General features: G+C 35.0%; 3 protein-coding genes across 3 annotated transcripts; 1 reads left to right on the top strand and 2 right to left on the bottom strand.

Annotated features, from left to right (window-relative positions):
* Nucleotides 1-389: 389 nt before the first annotated feature.
* On the top strand, nt 390-1,975 carry LOC115966697. Its single transcript, XM_031085873.1, has 3 exons — nt 390-800; nt 900-1,761; nt 1,905-1,975. Exons 1-3 carry the CDS (start codon nt 390-392, stop codon nt 1,973-1,975), a joined length of 1,344 nt encoding a protein of 447 aa, XP_030941733.1.
* A 50-nt stretch (nt 1,976-2,025) lies between these two features.
* LOC115966696 lies at nt 2,026-2,838 on the bottom strand. Its single transcript, XM_031085872.1, has 2 exons — nt 2,508-2,838; nt 2,026-2,408 (listed from the first exon to the last, which is right to left on the bottom strand). Exons 1-2 carry the CDS (start codon nt 2,836-2,838, stop codon nt 2,026-2,028), a joined length of 714 nt encoding a protein of 237 aa, XP_030941732.1.
* A 1,585-nt stretch (nt 2,839-4,423) lies between these two features.
* LOC115967711 (serine carboxypeptidase-like 18) lies at nt 4,424-8,881 on the bottom strand. The gene is made up of 14 exons (XM_031086846.1): nt 8,480-8,881; nt 8,246-8,391; nt 7,841-7,917; nt 7,606-7,728; nt 7,431-7,533; nt 7,318-7,355; nt 6,881-6,982; nt 6,238-6,324; nt 5,980-6,135; nt 5,802-5,873; nt 5,509-5,630; nt 5,299-5,412; nt 4,977-5,031; nt 4,424-4,852 (listed from the first exon to the last, which is right to left on the bottom strand). The coding sequence occupies exons 1-14, from the start codon at nt 8,641-8,643 to the stop codon at nt 4,769-4,771; spliced, it is 1,443 nt and encodes a 480-aa protein (XP_030942706.1). The 5' UTR covers nt 8,644-8,881; the 3' UTR covers nt 4,424-4,768.
* Nucleotides 8,882-18,535: the final 9,654 nt, after the last annotated feature.

The following is an 18,535-nucleotide window of genomic DNA, read 5'->3' as shown; positions in this document are numbered from 1 at the left end:
CTGAAGCTCTTGTCGTTTAGTAGCTGTATTAGTTTTCATTAGCAATATACGACTTGTAGTTTAGTTTTTTACTTTCTTCCATTTGTAATCACACGTGAGTAGGTTAGTTACTTACACGTGAGAGAAGTTGTTAGGATCTGTTAGCTCAGTGCTCTGTTTCTCGTTCTTAGCTGGACTTGGTGATGTATATAAAGTCACAAAGTAAATTAATCAAAGTAATTAGTTTTTCCCAATTCATTCTTTTCTCATATGGTATCAGAGCTCCTAGAAAGCTTGAAATTCTAGGGTTTTACAGATTTGGGAATTTCTCTTTCATCGTCCACCATTGTTGCTCTTCTCAAGCTTTCTCAAGCTTTCCTAAAATCTTCTCAAGCTTTTTCTTTGCCTTAATGGCTGCCACAACAGCTAATACTTCTACCACTGAATCTTCATCTTCTTCGCAAGACTCATATAATCTCAATGATCCCCTGTTCTTACATCCAGGAGAAAATCCAGGGGCTATTCTCACTTCTCAGCCTCTGGTTGGAGAAGAAAATTATTTTGCTTGGGCAAGATCAGTGAGAAAGTCTTTGATTGGTAAAAATAAGCTTGGTTTTATAGATGGTTTTATAACCATTTCTTCTCCACTCGTGAATTCACCAACGGTTGTTCAAGCATGGATTCGTGCTAATAATATAGTTGGTACTTGGATCATCAACTCAGTATCACCAAAACTTCAGGGTAGTATCATTTACAGAGATACTGCTTTTGAGATTTGGACTGAGCTTCGAGACACATTCAGTCAAGGAAATGGAACCAAGGTTTTCAACATCCAAAAACAAATTGCTGAGTTCCATTAGGGAGAACAATCACTCACTGATTATTTCACTCAGCTTAAGGTCTTGTGGGATCAACTCCAGAATCTTAGTCCATTTCCTCAATGCACCTGTGGCAAATGCGTGTGCAATGTTAATCAGAGATTGAAGGATCTTCAAATCAAAGAAGCAACAATGAAGTTCCTCATGGGAGTCAATGATGTGTTTTCTCAAGTCAGAACACAAATTTTGCTCATGGATCCACTGCCTTCTGTTAATAAGGCTCATTCTTTGTTTATCCAAGAGGAAATGCAAAGATCAGTTACTAATTCTGTTAGAGTTGAATCTACGGTTTTGGCTGCCAAGAGCTCAAGCACAAATCCAAAAGGAAAAGAAAGGCCATTGTGCACTCACTGTGGAAAGTTGGGACACACTGTGGAAAAATGTTATAAACTCCATGGTTTTCCACCTGGCTACAAATTCAAGAACAAAAATATGATGGCTCATCAAGTTTCAGCTGTTGCAAATCAGTTCCAGGGCCATCACTTAGCTTCTAATACTGATCATAATCCTATTACAAATCAGTTTCAAGGGCATTGCTTGGCTCCAACTATTGAGTATAATCACTTTGTCACTACTCAAGCACCTGCATTCACTCCTGATCAGTATCACCAACTTCTGTCATTGATTGGAGCTTACCAAACTTCAACAGTTCAAGAGCCTCACAAAGTTAATGATGTTTCATTGCCATCCAATACAGTTGTAGGTACTGTTCCTTGTTCACCACATTCAGTCTTTTCTGCTAAGGTTATGAATAGAAAGGCCTTTGGTGTTGAAACTTGGGTTATAGATACTGGTGCTACAGATCACATAGTTTGTTCAATGCATTTATTGACTTCTTTTATTGCAATTTCACATTCTGTGGTTGAATTACCCAATGGGGAGGCTGCACTTGTGACTCATGTTGGTACAATTAAGCTTTCCTCTCATATTACCCTAACAAATGTCCTTTGTGTGCCTTCATTTTCTTTTAACTTGATATCTGTTAGTGCCTTGACTCAATCTCAACCCTTTTGTCTTGTATTTCTGTCCAACTATTGTTTTATACAGGTCCTTACCTGTTCTTGATCTTGATATCAATGCCCTTATCACTGCTTTTGCCCGTTACAAAGGATGAATGAGTCACCTCTACCGGACCACCACTACCCGCCTGCCCCTCCACTGCACTTGGTTACGAGTTGAAGACTTGAGCCGTGGCATGAACTCTGGTCTTCTTTCGCTCATGATATCCAAGGACATAAATTACGTCCTTACCTACTGATGTATACGGGGCTGCCTTCAACGATGAATCAAATTGTTGTTGCTTCGGTGTAAGTGTACCCTTGCTATCAATCCATAATTCATAGTTCTTATCACTGTGATTCAGATGTCCACACCAAAAGCAGATGTTGGGCAGCCGCTCATACTTGAACTTCACCCAAGCTTTTTCTCCATTCTCCATTGTAATTAGCCTTCCACAGCATAGGGGAAGAGAAATATCTATGAGGACTCGAACTCGTATGAAAAGACCACTATCATCATCCACTGCCCTTGCTGATTTTTGCACCTCACCAACTATTTCGCAAATATCTTCAGCCACTTATCTATTCATATAACGAACTGGAATATTGTGAACTTGAACCCAGAATAGGGTTGTTTTGAAAATCAAGTCACATATCGGAACATCAGAATTGTATCTTTGCAACATGACTAAGTGCTTGTCAAAACTCCATGGTTGGTTTTGCAAGATCCTATACACATCACCCAGATTGTCAAAAACAAATAAAACTCTCTGCTCCTTGTGATTTTGAATTTTGAAACCATTGGTAGACCTCCAAAGCTGTTTGAAGGTCCTCGCCATTGCTTCCAAATTCAAAAATCGAGGGGCTAAAAATTGTGCTGCTAAAAGAAACTCCCCCGATCGTTGGTCACATTGAAGAACAAAGCCTGTTGTCTCCCTCTCTGACAAGAAGAAAGTGCTCCACTTGGCAGCCAGATCCTCCATGATACAATTTTGAGAGAAGATAGCCTAATTAGTGTTTCCGTTAACCCCCAAAGAAAAAATCCACAAGCTCTAATGACAAACTTGTTGCCTTAGAGAACAAAACTCTCCTTCTTAGAAGGGACAAAACACTTCTACTACTGTAGGGAAAGAGAGAGAGCTCACCCACCTAGCAACAGAGAGAACTTTGCATTAACAAAGTAAATTACATAGTTTTGATTTAGAGATGGCTAATTATAACAAAATGAAATAATGGAAAATTATATAAGTATATTAGTTATGATTAACGGTAATGAAATTTTATGCATTTTATTGGTATATGCCTCATATTTAATCCTTTTAAATTCAATTCGAATGAATTAGTTTTCCAAATATGAGCATCAAGAAACTTTATAATTTGTTCCCAGTTTACGCTTAAATTTTCAAGTTGTGGACCATAAAGTTTAGCCCGCTTTAGATTTGCGTGTTGTTAGCCGAACTCGGGTTTTGATAATTTATTGGACTAATAAAAGCCCGGTAAATAAGGTGAGAAGTGTTTCGGCATGTAGCCCACTTTAATAAGTGGGTTCACTCTCATTCTTTCCTTTTTGTTTTTGCTAATCTAGGGCTTTTCTTTAGGGGATTTTATGCCTTTCTTTTTTGTTTATGAATTTTGGAATTGGCCTGCACTTGTTCAATGCAAATGGATTTGGATTGGGTGCAATTCACCTTTCCATAGTCCTTGCACAAATATTTTTATCATTTTTACTTTTTTTTACTCTTTATTCACTTTAATTATTCAACGGTTGAGATTAAAAACTATTTTATTCAACTCTCAATTTCAACCCCTTAATTGCTATTATCTTATAGGTATTGTATTTGATATCAATCCTGCAAATAGAGATGTATTGACATAGAACAGGCAAGAACAAACCATACTTGAATAGAGAAATTGTTAAAAGTCAACTCAGAAGAATTTTGAAGTATAGAAAAATGCTAGTAAAACCATTAGAGCCAAAGATGAAATCGTGTGAAATTTGGTGATTTGAATGGAATCATTACGAACATCAAAACTTATTGTCTTTGGTCATGACTTACACTCTTTTCAGATAAATTCCTTTATTTAAGCTTGTTAAATATAAAATTTTCAATTCTGAGTTTGCTTTTTATATGCTTTGTTTTGGTATGTTTGTTTTTCTTTTTTATTTTCTCAATTTATTTTTCCTTTTATATTGCTATAAAGGGATTGGCGGTTGGCTGGATAAACGCGGTATAATTTCATCATATATCAAAAGGGACAAAGTCATATATCAGAAATGACAAATTTTGGTGAGCCTTGCGATCCAACCATTAGTAGTAAGTTCATATTTGTCTTTGACATATGTGATCTACATGGCTCACTTAACCAAATCAACTAAGCATGTGCGTTACACATAACAAGACATATGTTATCTTCTTATTGATGGTTGGAGCCAAACATTTTTCTATTCAAAAAGAGTTTAAACTTTAAATTCAATAAGGAGCTAGTGTCTAAAACCATTGCTTACATCCTTCAATACCAACATGCTACATCAGCACATCACAGATTAATGAATAAGGCCTACCACTGTACCACACAATCATTCTTCATTAATACCAAGAGTATGACTGATCATTAATTCATTCCAAGTTCACAAAACTTTCTGCTCGATATGTTGCTTCTTTCTTTAAGTAAACAGGCAACTTGGAAGAAATTCCGAAGTTTCCTAGCATCAAACTTGAACAGTGAACTAAATTATGCAATTTACATTGTATTTGCATTGCATCAATTCTACCAAGTCCAATTTTGAGAACGCAAGATATTGAATTCCCAAATGTTCTTCCGATTACATTAATAAAAAACAAGACTTTATTAAAAAATATACCTCCAAGCAAGAATATAAATAACTCGATATTTCTTAGTTTCAACGACCAATTAGATTGGATAGCGAGCAAAAAACCTATCAACCATAGCAAGGGTTTCCTTGTGCTTGTACTCTGGCGCCGTGTGACCTGCACCCTATGTATATTATAGGACATGGATTAGTTGTATTTTCATTTTAATCTTTCAAACATTATAAACATAAGAAAATCAAATTAAAATGTTTTGTGCTTTTTTTTTTTTTTTTTTTTTAATCCGTTACCTTTACAGTTACGTAAGTCAAGCGGTACTGATCATTCATGAACTTCACTTGGTATCTGCAACGAGCATAACAATATGAGATAAAATTTGGGAAAAACCTTAGTTCCTATGCATGATATGGCAATTGAAATGATCATTTATGTGTAATTTTAGTCGTATAATTTTTATTTTATTAAGTCATGTGACTTGTTTAATCAATACATATGGACAATTTTATAAATCGTCATTTAATCAATTAAAAAAAGATAATTCTAAACCAATTTAAAACCTAAAATTTTTGTCACTAATATTCTAGAAGTAATGTAAATCCTAAAAGTGCTCACCCAGCAATTTGACCATCAAGGTACCATGGACGCCATTCATCAAAAACGGCGACACCAAGAGCTTTTATCCATGCATATGTAGCAACCCATGGAACAGAAATGTCATGATCCCCACTGCAAATGAGAAAAATTTCAGGACAATTGTTACTCAGAATTCCAGGAAAATCAGTGAAGGAAAAACAATTTGTTTTTAATAGGACAGAAATCCACCTGTATATCAGAGCCCGGAGACCGGTCTCTGTGAGATTTTTTTGATATGCTACACTACTTGTGACATCTTCTGTGTAACCCGACAAAGATTTGGGGCACCTTACCCATGAACCTACGGTTCCCTGACAAGTTTCATTAAATCATCATTAGTATTTTTTTTTTTTTTTTAATTTATTCATTCAAGGTGAAGTCTTTCTTACAATGCATAATGTAAGAATTATGTAGTTAAATGATTAAATTTACTTTCTTCTAAGAAGATAAACTTTTAGGAGAATCTTTAATTTAATACATACCTCTCGAACATGAAGAGCTTTTCGGACTCTATCATCATTCAACCACTTGTAAGCGAGCACATATGTAAAGCCCTACAGATAATAAGTCGATCGAATTCATAAATTCATGTACATTTCAAGAATATACATGATATAGCAAACTTCGACAACCACATTTATGAGAGAAAGGTAGGTTTACCCGACACTCTAGTTCAGGAAGTTTGGTTTCTGAGAGGAGGTAGTTCATGGTTTTTGACTCCTGAACTCTCAAATCCCATTCAACCTCCTTTGGTTTTCCGGATGCAAAAGCACATTGAGGTTCCAAAATTTGTGCTAGGTTTATTTGTAGAAGGCACTGCAAATTCAAATGGAATTTCATTTTCATTCTCAATTCCCTTAAAAGTTAAGAGACACAATTCACCAGCAAGATCATGAAAAGTAGTAATATTTAATTTACCTCTTTGATTGCTTGAAGAGCTGTCACACATAGTGTATTGTTAATACTATAATTGACATAATCCTCGTGGCAATTATATCTGGCCGCCTAGAAAAGAAAAATCATTCAAAGTTAGCAAAAAGAAAAGAGTGTATGGATGGTGACTAAAAATGGATGACACCAAGCAAAGCAAACACGAGTAAGTTACCATAATTCGCAAGCTTATAGTAACTAAGGCCCCTGTTTGCAAGTAAACTATTTTCCAAAAATGTTGTCTCATTTTTTGTTAGTTTTGAGTAGCAGTAAAGCTTGATCAAACCAAAATCGTTTTTTGTTGGTTAGGAAAAACACACTCTTAATTTAATGTAGAAAACATTTTTTTAAAAGAACCTAAAAAATTTTTTACTTCAAGAAAACAGAACCCTCCCTCTCTATTCCCCAAAATGACATACACACTTACATACATTCGTATATGTGACAATGTATATATTTATGAATTTATACATGTGTTGATGTGAGTGTACAAATTGCTTTTCAGGCTTTCAAACTTATCATGTATATTATAAGCATACAAGTGATCCTGAGTTTGAGATTATTGATAGGGTTTCATGAAGAGAGGTCATCAAAATGAAGGCAAATACTAATTATCATCATTTTTTTGTACCTCATAGAGTTCATCTGATATAAGGTTCACCCTGTGCACATAAGGGATCCTAAAATTGACATCAGTATAAGAATCTGTCACTGGATTCCCGAGCAAGTATCCCTGTTACAATTCAAAGGAACAATCTACCTCAGTGATTGCCCAAAAACACAAAATGAATAATAATTGAAGGAAAAAAAAATGTAAATTTTCAAATCTAAGATCCTTTCTCTTCATCTTCTTATTAAAAGAGTAATACTAGTGATGCTATATATTTAATACATAAACCTTTCGAATATCAGCAAAGAGTAATTTAGAAATTCATTTTTTAAATATTGAAGTGAAATGAATGAAATTTATTACCACATCAGTTTGTAAGCATTTTATAATAAAATCAATGGTAGTTTTAACAATTTTCCTTATGAAAATTAATGGAGTTACAGGATTAAATCACATACTTGAAGTTGCATTGTTGGATTGAGTCCGGCTTCCAGGCCTATTTTTCATAGTATAAACGAAACATTAGCTTATATCCATTGTTTACCAAATGCAATTAAATTTGTTCTAATACCTTCGAGTACATGTTTGACGAGCATAGGAACAATGAGACCAGAATAGGAATCACCACCAATGTAGAGTTGATTTCCAAGAAATTGTGGGTGATCAAGCAACCACTGCCACAATTACATTGCAAGATACATTAGAATTTTGCTTAACACTTAACAATAAAGGGATAAATTGGTTACCTTCCTCAGAAAGGTATAGCTTTGTTGTGCTGATTTTGTGTCTGAGGTGTAGTAACCTTCTGAGGTTGTTGCATATGAAAATCCAGCTCCAACTGGTGCATCAATAAATATAATATTGGCCACCTGAATAAATTAATTATAATAGTGAGTTTCCAATAGAAAAGATTAGCAAAAAAAATGAAGAAAATTTGATTAAAGAGCAAAGCTAGGGTTAGTGATATATGAAATTATGCACCTGAGTCCATGCGTATGGGTTCACTGTGACTGCTGGTGAAGTCCCATTGAAAGATGCATAATCAAATGTCAATGGACCTGCACCCACAACTTCAAATCATTCACCGTCTATAAAATAACTAGCAACATACAATTTCTATTGAAAGAACTTTTACCCCTTTTTTTAAATTTTTTTTAAAAAATGTAGACGGAACCCTTACAAGACCAAGAGCCTTGCAATTCAATTCAACTACATTGTCTGCTCTAAAAGAATCTGGGTTCGAATCCTACTCCCCTATTGTTGTAAAAAAAAAAAAAAAAAAAAAAATGTCGTAGTTTTCCCCTAACTTGCATCCATCTCAAAATAGATAATTTCACATTAAGGCCATTCCTTGTTTAGCTATTTTGCCAGAGATGAAAAACATACCAATTTCATAGGCAAGTGCTGAGAACCCAGAACACCCAGGGCCTCCAGTTAGCCAGAAGACAAGGGGATCGTTGGCTGGGCTCCTCTCAGACTCAATGAAATAGTAGAATAGTTGCACTTCATCTGTTTCTCCTACTCCAATGTATCTAATTACACCAACCCAAAATTTTGTAGATGTTAATTATCTCAGAATGAAGCCACATATAAATTGTGTATACTAATAAATTTGCTTACCCAGTTTCAAGTTTGAAAGGAAGCTTGCCAGGATATCCTGGTACATATTCAATGACTGATTGAGAAAAGGCAATGGTAGAGAAAACCAGTAAGAGAAGTATACTCAAGCACATTTTAACAATTCTAGTGCTTGAATTAAACATTAGTGTTTGCTTTGTACACATGTTATTGATGGATCTGTGTCCAATATGCCAAGCTAAAGTTCTTGTAAAGCAAAGCTCAACATCTACTTGTAAAAATGGATATATGATTTTGACACCAAATAGGCTTTATGTGTTACCAATGGATTCGTGAATCAAGCTCTCAATTAGGTACGTACAATGACTAATTGATGTATGAGATTTAGGTACGCTAGGTGGGTATAACTTATCTTCAATTTTTGTATTAGGCTTTTTGTTACTAAATGGTCAAAGAATTCGAAGTCTATTAAGTATATTCATTATTCAACAAACTTTCTTTACCAGCCAATAACAATGGAAGAAAGGAAGCAGAGATAACAATATGTCAATGTTTTTTTATATCTTCAACGTGGATTGTGTGCTTAGAAATTATTATTCAAATCATTCATATCAAAGAAATGTTCAAATAGTTCCCTGGAGCTACCACCAAAGCAGAAGGTCACTACTAGCAAGTCAAACTTTTCTCCATTCAATTGTAAAGATAGAAAACAAAGTAATGAAATATTTCTGCATCAATTCTATCTTCTTCTTCTTCAAGCTGTGGCAAGTTTTCAAATTTTAATCTAACGTAATTTTATTTCAGAATAAAAGATATACTACAGCTTTATTTAATTCAAATTTGGTGTTTATACCAATGAATGGAAATCTTGAAGGACCCAAAAGTGGGCAGTGGGTAGCCACGTATGAGTAGGGATAATCGGCACCAGTTAGGTTTCAACTTTTTGGACCGTTATTAAAATATAGCCCACTAATGAAACAATTGGAAATTGGATTAAGCTGCTTTGTTAAACAAGAAAGGGGACCAATCTTAGATCACTCTCATTGGGTACTGTGAAACCCACAAATGCAAATACATGAATGATATTATTCACAAAAAAATGCATAAAAACACCCAAATGTGGCATTTTTCATAAATTTTTACAGCTTGCTAAAGTGGTTATATAAATACCACCGTAGCAATATTGTGTAAAGTTTTTAATTTTTTTTTTTCTCTTTATGTTCTATCCTTTAAAAAAAAAAAAGTCTTACTCTCCTCTTCTCTCCTAGAGTAGCATTAAAGTAAGATTATTTTAATATGATGCATTGTAAAATAAAGAATATAATGTATTAGGTGTTGTAAAGGTGTATAAAGATGCCCATAGACATTTGAAAATAGAAAAGAATTTAACACTCTGTTTGTTTTGAAGTAAAACATTTTTCTGGAAAATGTTTTCCCATTTTACTTGTGTTTTCTCTCTCATTCTCTCATTGCTTTTGCATTTCCTACATTTCTTTACAATTATTTCTTAGTTTACTCCTTAATTTCAGCAACATTAATAAATTTTAGGGATCAAATAAAGAGTTTCTTCATTTATTTAAGGGTCTAGTTAATGAGTGTCCTTAGGGTATATGTTGATGGGTCATTTTAGAAAAGTTTTTTTTTTTTTGGAGAAACAAACACACACACACACACAAGGGAGAGGGAAAGGGGTTCTAACATAAAAGCACACCACAACTTCACTCAAAAGCCATGGTAACTTTTAAGGGAAGGTAGCACAAGTTATACTACACACAACACACTCTCTTAAGCAATATGAGACAATTATCCATTCTTTTATTTTTAGAAACAAACACACACACACATAAGGGAGGGGGAAAGGGAGAAAAGTTTTAATATCACTTTCATGGGAAATGAATAAATCTATCAAAAAATTCAGTTGCTTTTTTCTCTTTCCTATAAAAAACTTCTAAAAATATTTCATAAACTAATATCCTTAAGGCATCAGTTAAATTTTTTCCTTTATTTAATTAAGTGGTACATTTGATTCTTTTATCTTCACGAGAAAGAAACATAGACAGAGAAAAATGTTTTGAATTCCCAACAAGGAAATCTCTTTTTGCAACAAATTGTTACCGTTTGATATGAAAGCAGTTAAAATGTGCCTAATATATAAATTTAGGAAGCAGACTTAAAAAAAAAAAATCCTTTCTTTTTTTGAGAATCTAAAAAAAGGAGAGAATTCTTTGCCCTCTTAAATCCTTTACTATCCACTATTTTTTTTTTTTTTTTTTTAGAAACCTTTTTTATCCACAATTGATAGTTGTTTGGAATTCAACCTAAGCATGTAGATTTGAAATAAAAAAGAAAAAAGAAAAAAAAGCTCACTTTAGCAGTGGCACCGGACCAAGATTTTTTTTTTTTTTTTTTTTTGGAGAAGAACCGGACCAAGACTGTGTTTCAAGAATTATACCTTCTCTTGATTTTCTTATTTAAAATAAGTAATCCGCACGTGTATAATACTATAATACTATCCCTAGTATTTATTAGTTGTCCCTACAATTCTTTTGATCATATGTTTATTTATTAGTTGTCCCTACAATAATACTATCCTTTATTATGCATCTCTGAAGGGTAGGTCCTGTGACGCGGAGTCATAGTTTGATACTTTGATATGGGCAGGTGGTTGGATCAAAATTTGCATTTTTTTTATTTGCATTTGTCCCTACAATTCTTTTGATCATATGTTTATTTATTAGTTGTCCCTACAATAATACTATCCTTTATTATGCATCTATGAAGGGTAGGTCCTGTGACGCGGAGTCATAGTTTGATACTTTGATATGGACAGGTGGTTGGATCAAGACTTGCATTTTTATTTATTTTTTTATTGGTGGAGCTTTGATTTGGATTTGCAAGGCTGCCTTTACCTCACTACCCAAACCTTCTCTGAGACTTGAGAGGATATAAACTGCCCCTAATTTATTTATTATTATTATTATTATTATTATTATTATTTTGTAAAACAATAACTTCCATTAAAAAACAGAGGATATAGCTGCCTCATCAATCATCATCAACAAATAATATGTTTATGATGGGAACAATGACAAAGGCTTCAAGTCATAATTGGATTATAGATTCAATCAGAAAAACTTGATCATCGACTTTATGTATCGAACAATCCTTTTAAATTGACACTTCTTTTTGTGTAAGGGTGGCATTTTTTTTTGGACACGTTCTGCATATATCTGATGCATAAGAAGATACTTTGTGTGTGGGGGGGGGGGTCATGGAAATCAATCTAGAACAGCTTTTTCTTTTTGGCCAAAATTTAAGTGTAATGAATGAAGAGGAGAAATGCCTTTCGATTGATGATAGGCTGGTGGTGAAAGTTAAATAGATTTGTTGCTATTGTCTTGGGGAGTTCAATAATCCTAAAAATTAGATATGACAAAATTATATTTAAACCCATTAACTTGACTTGACTTGAGGTTTTTAGACCAGTAGGGAAAATGGGTCAACCTGTACGCGAATTATTGAAATGTTGGGTTAGGTTGGGTTAACTAGCAACCCGACCCATTTTGAATCTCATATGCAAAGTTGGATGATTTCTCTTACTGGAAAGAGAATTAAAATTGGTTTCTAAATTGTTATTAATGACATGGATCTCTTGAGTACTTATATAATTGTGGTTGCTTCTGAATCAACTTTTAGCACTAGAGTAAAAATTCTTACTCTGCCTTGGTGTTGCTCATTCTTCGGGGGAGTAATGAGAAATTGTGGGTTGTCTAATTATTTTTTCTTAGGGGGAGAGACATTTTTCTTATAATGTTACTTTTGTATAGTGTTAGAGATTTTGTTTACATTGTTCTCAACGTGTATCTCTAAACATTCGTTTTTTAGTTTAATGCAATTAATTTATGTTTCTTTGTGCTTGTACTGAATAATTCTACTTTTATTATTTTTATTGTGTTGTTGGCTAGACTCTCATAGAGTTTGTGTAGCCTTGTTGTGTTGGACATGTTAAGGGTCCGTTTGGATTGAACTTATTGTTGCTGAAACTGAAAACACTGTAGCAAAATAATTTTTAAATGTGTAAATAGTACCGTGAGATCAATTTTTAATATTTTTTAATATGTGAACAGTGTATGTACAGTGCATGAACAGTACATATACTGTTCATAACAGTATATTTTGCCTCCCAAAGTCAACAAATGCAGGCAAAAGAAAAAAAAAAAAACAAAACAAAACAAAACAAAAAACAAAGGAAAACGCAACACTAAAACGTGGACGTAGGATTCCTTGAAATCCAAACGCCCTCTAAATACTGCAATTGGCTAGTACCTGACAAGTTTTACTTAGAAATTACATACTGCCTCTATTTGTGTATATGTTGTGATTTACTTACTATTATTTATTGTCCTTGTACTTACAAACTGAAATTGAATCAACTAGTCGCTAACCCGTACGATGCACGGGAAAACTATTAGAAAATAATAAAGCATGCATATATTAAAAGAAAATTTAAGTTCATGTGTGCTTGCAAGGGATACATACCTAAATAGTTCTTGCGGTAGAAATAAAAGCCTTATCTTTGAGATAAAGAACTGATGTAAACAAATTAACCTTACATAAAACAAATTAAAAAAGAAAAATAAAACTGATGTCACGGGAAATTCAGCCACATAGTAGTAATATATAAATCTCTTAAAACCTAAACCTAAACATAAGAACTAAATATATAAACAAACTAACCTTACAAAAGCTGAACTTTATAAGCTAAAAAACTAACCTTACATAAAACAAATTAAAAAAAAAAACAAAAAAAATTTAAAAAAAACATAAAACTGATGTCACGGGAAATTCAGCCACATAGTAGTAATATATAAATCTCTTAAAACCTAAACCTAAACATAAGGACTAAATATATAAACAAACTAACCTTACAAAAGCTGAACTTTATAAGCTAAAATCTATACCGTGCATTGTAGATCTTGAATGCTTTAGGGCTTCCTACGTTTGGAGAGAGAGAGTTTGCAAAAACCGTGGCTTTATATTTCTTAATTTGAGAGAGGGGTAAGGTTGCTAGGGTTTTGTAGATCTTGAATGCTTTAGGGTTTCCTACGTCTGGAGAAAGAGAGAGTTTGCAGAAACCGTGGCTTTATATTTCTTAACTTGAGAGAGGGGTAAGGTTGCTAGGGTTTTGAGGAGTTATAATTTTTATTTATTTTTTATTTTTTATGCTGACGTGGAAAATTGTGGTGCCAACAAAGACTTCGGTTATATATATATATATATATAGATTAATCACTTGGTGTAAGTGAACTTAATTAAAATCATTAACAAGTCATGCTAGGAATCAAAATGTAACTACAATAACCATCCTTTATCTGTCAACTCTCTCGCTAAAAACTTTTCATGTGCTAGGTTTTTTCTCTAAGAAACCCCAATACAGTGAAACACTCTTGCCTATCCCCTTATAGGCCACCTTTTTCCCTTCTAGGTGAAAACAGTAACACTCAACAAAGTTCTCTCTATGGAGGCTCTTACAGGACGCTGGGCAAGATTATCTCTTAACACAAAGGAGAGCCAAACTGTGGAGTTGGTGGATGATGTTATTGATAACTCCAAGACTTTAGTAGCGAAATTCTTCACCAAATGCAGAACAAACCTAGACGCTATCAATTGTACCCTCAAAAGTATGTGGAGATCTGGGGGAGCTTTTGAAATTTGGGACCTAGGAGCCAATACGGTTTTAATCATCTTTGAAGATGCTGCCGATGTAAATCGAATCCTCATGCAAGGGCCATGTTATTTTGATAAATATTCGATCGGATTATATACAAACCAAGCGATGTAGCAACAGTGGATGACACAATGTTTGATAGGGCATCTTTTTGGGTTCAATTACACGGGTTGCAATTTACGTAAGGAAGATCAACAATATGGAGCATGACTCTGTGCAACTATGGCAAGGTTTTATAGGTCACCACCAACACCCGAACAAGAGGACCTCCAACGCAACTCAGATAGGCCTACTCTCCAAAATCCCTCACGTTTATGTAAGTGATCAAAGGGAGATGAAAATGCCTGGTAGTGTGGGGATGGACCAAGCACCAACCACGAAGAAATCCTTTTAACATCCAATCCTCATGGTCAGGGAAGTCATTACAAACTTTACTCTTTTCTCACGTCGACTCTAGGAAATTGATTGGGAACTGAATAAACTTCCAAACCTGCTCGGTTTGTGTTAGGGACATATTTATGTAATTGGCTAATCTTTTGACAAAACGCACTTTACTTGTAATTAGGTAGGGTCTAGAATGAGTTTAGTACTTCAAGAAACAAGTGTTCAAGTTAAGTATTAAAGCCATGCAAATCTGACTAAGAAACAAATGAAGAATGTGCTTCTCGTTAAAGCTCGACAGAATCCTTTCTATTGAGAATTACTGCTGAAGCTCGACAGAAGCTCAACACAAGCTGTATTTGTTGAGAATTACGAAATCAAGTTTTCCAAATTTGATTTCACGCATATCCTTGAGTATTTGTGTAGGGTTTCTTTTCTCACAACCCTAGACATATATAAGGATTATTTTAAGAGCCGTCATAAGTGATGCAAAGACGTTGAAAACATAATACACGCATATTGTGACCGGAAGCAGAATTTGCTCTAGTTCATCATATTCTCTGTAGAAGCTGCTGCGTCTTTACGCCTAGGGTTTTGTGACTAAGGAGCTTCCTAGTCTTCATTGTTGATGAACTGAAGAATTTTGCAGCTAACATCTTCCTCAAGTTGGTGTGTTAGTCACGTACTGGGATTTGTGCATCATTGGTTAGTCATATATTGGGATTCGTGCATTAAACACAGAGATTACTGTTACAATACAAGTCCAATTGGGTATTGGGGTAAGAGTTCAACTGTAGATTGATATTAGGGTAAGAACTTCCTGGTCTTCATTGTTGATGAATTGAAGAACTTTGCAGCCAACATCTTCCTCAAGTTGGTGTGTTAGTTATGTACTGGGATCTGTGTATCATTGGTTAGTCACGTAATGGGATTCGTGCATTGAACGGAGAGATTGCTGCTACAATACAAGTCCAATTGGGTATTGGGGTAAGAGTTCAACTGTAGATTGGTATTGGATATAGGGATTCCTTATACTTGTAACTGCTTGTGATTGACAATAGTGGATTTTCGGGAGTGGTGACCTTAAATTCACTCGGTAGGGTTTTTGTCTCGGCAGTTTTTGCCTCGATGGTTTTCTCCATTCATAAACAAATCACCCATGTCAAATTTATTTTCCACTGCATTTAGTTTAGTTGATGATTTGTTTGTACTACCACGCTATTGCATGTAAGTTGACTAATTAATTAACTTGGGTAATTAATTAATTCGCAAAGGGGTCAATTCATTTTAACCCAACAGTTTGAATCCAAAAACAAGAACTGTGACCGAGAGCAATAGCTTGATCTCAAGTAGGACATGTATGGATATGAGCAACCCAAAGAATAAGGAAGCCTTATTGCGAAGTCAAGATAAGCAGGATGATATAGTGGTGATCAGCTCAACACATATGATGAAGAATGTGGAATCAAAGCAGATTGTGGGCTTTTAGATTGATACAGTTAATGGGCCCATTGACATAAGACCCACGACCCAATCTGCTAGTATTAAATTGGGCCCTAAGCAGGCTACGTGGAAGAGGAAAACACTACAACCCATTAAGATGGATACAAGGGACACTCATCCAACATCACTAGGAACGAAAAGAAAAAATAAAAAAGATAAGGAGGTGATGGACTCAGGCAATGGGAAAAAGCAAAAGTTAAAGGATGAAACTATTGTGTTGAGTAAGGTGATGGCAAATAATTTTGGATTGGTGATGACTGCTATGCAGCATCATTAGGAGCAATGAGTTCCTTAACTTGGAATTGTTAGGGGCTTGGTCTCCAATGAATAGTTCAAGCTCTCAAGAAATTCTTGAGGGTAGAAGAGCTCAAATTTGTTTTCCTTATGGAAAATAAACTTCATTGTGACGTAATGAGTATACTGAAACATGAGTTAGGATATACACATGGATTTTCTTCATCTAGTGATGGCAATAGTGGGGTCTTGCTTTACTATGGAAGCCAGGAACTAAGGTACAGATTCGTAAGTATTCTCAGTGGTATATCGATGCCTTTGTTGATTGTGAAAATAATGGAGATTTGTAGAGGCTAATCGAATTCTACGAACATCTTGACACAAGTAAAAGAGAGGAAACCTGGACACTACTAGAGTCACTTAGTGGCATCATTGGCCTTTTGTGGCTATGCATAGGTGACTTTAATGAGATAACAAGTGCATCTGAGAAGGAGAGGGGGGGGGGGGAATATTAGGCCACTAAGACAAATGACCCAATTCCAAAATGTCATTAATCATTGTGGTTTCATTGATTTGGGGTATTAGGGTTCCCTATTTACTTGGTTTAAAAACCAATCGGGTGAAGGAAGGTTAAAGATTAGATTAGACCAGGCTTTGGCAACTAATGGGTGGAAGCAAAAGTACCAAGAGGCAGAAGTACACCACATTCCAGCTTTGTCATTGGATCATTCTATGCTTGCTCTCTGGATAAACAAGAATGGGAAAGCTCAACCAAGGTCACATCACAAATTATTTCATTTTAAAGCAATGTGGCTTAAAGATCCCAGGTGTGATGAAGTTGTAATTGATTCTTGGCAAGAAGGGTTGAATAAAATTGGAGGTTCCACATTCTCAAACTGCATTGAAAGCTATAGAGCGAATTTGAGAGTTTGGAATAAAAGAGAATTTAGACATGTTGGGAGGACGATAGCTAAGTTGCAGGAAAAAAACTGCAATGTTTAAAGATGCAGAGAACTACCAGAAATAATGAGAAGGAAATCAGTGAGATCAGAAGAAGTTTAACTGTGTGGCTAGATGTAGAGAGCACAATGTGGAAGTAGAGGTCAAGGAATATGTGGCTAGTGAGTGGGGATTAAAATACCAGTTTCTTTCATGCTAAAGCATCCCAATGTTTTCAACGAAATACAATAGTTGGGATGTGTGATGAAACCGGTTTGTGGCAAACAAAAGAGAGGGCAATGGAGTGTATTGCTCTCAACTACTTTAAAGCCATTTTTAGCTCACATGGTCCTACAGATGTTATTGAAGTAGTGGAGGCTATTAATCTTGTTGTAACTCATGCTATGAACACATCCTTGATAGCCAATTTCAGAGCTGAATAAGTAGCACAAGCCCTCAAACAAATGCATACTAAGAAAGCTCCAAGACCTAATGGTATGCCCCCTTTTTCCCTACCAACATTATTGATCTTTAGTAGGCAATTATGTTAAACATACTGTACTTGATTCTCTAAACCATGGTATTGTCCCCCCTAAGTTCAATGAAACTCATATCGTTCTCATCCACAAAGTAAAGAACCTAAAACCAATTACCCAGTATAGACCCATTAGCCTTAGCAATGTGATTCCTACGGTGGCCTCAAAAGTATTAATTAATAGATTGAAATTATTATTTCCACATATCATTAGTGAAAATCAGAGTGCATTTATGTCTAATCGTCTTATCATTGATAATGTTTTGGTTGCATTTGAGACTATGCACCATATAAGCCAAAAGAAAAGTGGGAAAGTGGGGGAGATGGCCCTTCAATTGGTTATGAGCAAAGCTTATGACAGGGTTGAATAGGGTTGCCTGGAGAGAATTATGGTATAAATGGGTTTTCACAGAAAGTGGGTCGATATCATAATGAGATGTGTTCGAACTGTTACATATTCTGCAAAAATTAATGGGAAAACATGAGGCAATATTACCCCACTAGGGGTTTACACCAAGGTGACCCTTTACCCCCCCTATTTGTTCTTACTAGGTGCAGAGGGTCTTTCAGCACTTCTCAGAAAATCCACAGAACTTGGAACACTGAAGGGAGTTGCAGCTTGTGCAAGGGGACCTAATATTTCCCATTTATTCTTTACGAATGATAGCTTGATCTTCTGTCGGGCAACAAAGGAAGAATGCTCCACTTTGATATCTATCTTGGCAAAATATGAGCAAGCCTCATGCCAACAATTAAACCGAGAGAAAACTTCACTGTT

Source organism: Quercus lobata, chromosome 11, assembly GCF_001633185.2.
Source record: "Quercus lobata isolate SW786 chromosome 11, ValleyOak3.0 Primary Assembly, whole genome shotgun sequence".
Taxonomy (NCBI): domain Eukaryota; kingdom Viridiplantae; phylum Streptophyta; class Magnoliopsida; order Fagales; family Fagaceae; genus Quercus; species Quercus lobata.
Note: the sequence above shows the minus strand (reverse complement) of the source record. Positions and strands in the feature narration are given on the sequence as shown.